Below are 2,204 nucleotides of genomic sequence, written 5' to 3'. Positions count from 1 at the left end.
GAGAAAGAAAGGAAGGAAGGAAAGAAGGAAGGAAAGAAAGAAAGAAAGGAAGGAAGGAAGGAAAGGAAGGAAGGAAGAAAGAAAGAAAGAAAGAGGGAGGGAGGGAGGGAAGGAAGGAAGGAAAAGGAAAGGATGGGAAAGGAAGAGAAAGGAAAGAAAGAAAGGAAGGAAGGAAAGAAGGAAGGAAGGAAAGAAAGAAAGAGGGAAGGAAGGAAGGAAGGAAAGAAAGAAAGAAAGAGAGAAAACAACATGATTTGTCTCCCATCCCTGCATTCCTCATAATTCCGCACATGAGGCGAACACTTACTTTGAGTTTTGTATGTACAGAAAATACTGGATGTCACGGGGGGGAAGGGAAAGGAAAGAAAGGAAGGAAGGAAGGAAAGAAAGAAAGAAAGAGGGAGGGAGGGAAGGAAGAAAGGAAGGAAGGAAGGAAAAGGAAAGCAAGGGAAAGGAAGGGAAAGGAAAGAAAGAAAGGAAGGAAGGAAAGAAGGAAGGAAGGAAGGAAAGAAAGAAAGGGGAGGAAGGAAGGAAGGAAGGAAAAGGAAAGGAAGGGAAAGGAAGGGAAAGGAAAGAAAGAAAGGAAGGAAGGAAAGAAGGAAGGAAAGAGAAAGAAAGAAAGAAAAAGAAAGAAAGAAAACAACATGATTTTCCTCCCATCCCTGCATTCCTCATAATTCCGCACACGAGGCGAACACTTACTTTGAGTTTTGTATGTACAGAAAATACTGGACGTCACGGGGGGCCGTGGGACCCCTCGCCCAGGTGCAGTTCATGAAATCCACATTGTAGATGAAGCAGGAGAAATTCTGGGCCGCGGTGCCCTCCCTCCCTGGGAAGAGACAGAAGCAGGATAATGTTCAGAATAAAGTTCAGCGGGATGTCAGTTGATGCTGGGAGGGTGGTGGTGGTCAAGGGGGTCAGTGCTGAGAACCGATCCCTGAACTGTTGTCCTTACCTGAGTTTGGATACAGCAGTTTTTGTTGAAACGCTCTCTGGCTGGTGTTCACGTGAACCTCAAACGTGACCCCTCCATGCAGACAAACTTCACGAAACGTGCACGAACATTGTTTGTTAGTGACCTGAAGAGTTGCAAGCAGAGACAGAGCCGATGACCAAACAACGCTCTCTCTCTTTACTTCTTTGTTTTGAGACGGAGTCTGGCTCTGTCGCCCAGGCTGGAGTGCGGTGGCACAATCTCAGCTCACTGCAAGGTCTGCCTCCAGGGTTCAAGCCATTCTCTGCCTCAGCCTCCCTGAGTAGCTGGGACTACAGGCACCTGCCACCACGCCCGGCTAATGTTTAGATTTTTAGTAGGGACGGGGTTTCACCATGTTGACCAGGTTGGTCTCGAACTCCTGACCTCATGATCCACCTGCCTCGGCCTCCCAAAGTGCTGGGACGACAGGTGTGAGCCGCCACACCCGGCCATGGTATTGGTTTTTACCTGCATTTGGTGACACCCGCCTACCTCCCTTTGTGAAATCGTCCGTCTAAGCTTCCTCTGAGGGCTCTGAGGTCTTGCAGGTGAAAACTCAATGTTATATTCAAGCAATGCTGAAAATATAAAACTAGAGGCTGGGTGCAGTAGCTCACGCCTGTAATCCCACACTTCGGGAGGCCGAGGCGGGTGGATCACCTGAGGTCAGGAGTTCGAGACCACCATGGCCAACATGGTGAAACCCTGTCTCTACTAAAAATAAAAAAAAGTAGCCAGGTGTGGTGGCGCACGCCTTTAATCCCAGCTACTCGGAAGGCTGAGGCAGGAGAATCTCTTGAACCCGGGAGGCACAGGTTGCAGTGAGCTGAGATTGTACCGCTGCACTCCAGCCTGGGAGACACGGCAAGACTCCATCCCTCCCCCCCAAAAAAAGGCCGGGCGCAGTGCCTCACACCTGTAATCCCAGCACTTTGGGAGGCCGAGGCGGGCGTGGATCACGAGGTCAGGAGTTCGAGACCAGCCTGACCAACATGGTGAAACCCCATCTCTACTAAAAATACAAAAACTAGCCAGGCATGATGGAACAGGCCTGTAATCTCAGCTACTCGGGAGACTGAGGCAGGAGAATCGCTTGAACCCAGGAGGCAGAGGTTGCAGGGAGCCGAGATCGTGCCACCGCACTGCAGCCTGGGCAACAAGAGCGAAATTCCATCTCCAAAAAAAATATATCTATATATCTATATATCTCTATATATCTATATAT

General features: G+C 49.4%; 1 protein-coding gene across 1 annotated transcript in view; it reads right to left on the bottom strand.

Annotated features, from left to right (window-relative positions):
• Window positions 1-2,204, bottom strand: part of CSF2RA (colony stimulating factor 2 receptor, alpha, low-affinity (granulocyte-macrophage)) — a gene marked incomplete at its 5' end in the record, with an annotated part of 59,593 nt that overhangs the window by 47,426 nt on the left and 9,963 nt on the right. Inside the window, 2 exons of the mRNA XM_012000627.1 lie at window positions 703-832; window positions 959-1,141. Of these exons, the coding sequence (XP_011856017.1) occupies window positions 703-832; window positions 959-1,141 (313 nt within the window). The remainder of the gene's footprint in view (window positions 1-702; window positions 833-958; window positions 1,142-2,204) is intronic.

Source organism: Mandrillus leucophaeus, unplaced genomic scaffold, assembly GCF_000951045.1.
Source record: "Mandrillus leucophaeus isolate KB7577 unplaced genomic scaffold, Mleu.le_1.0 Scaffold634, whole genome shotgun sequence".
In the NCBI taxonomy this organism is placed as follows: Eukaryota; Metazoa; Chordata; class Mammalia; order Primates; family Cercopithecidae; genus Mandrillus; species Mandrillus leucophaeus.
This window is presented reverse-complemented; position numbering and strand designations above follow the sequence as displayed.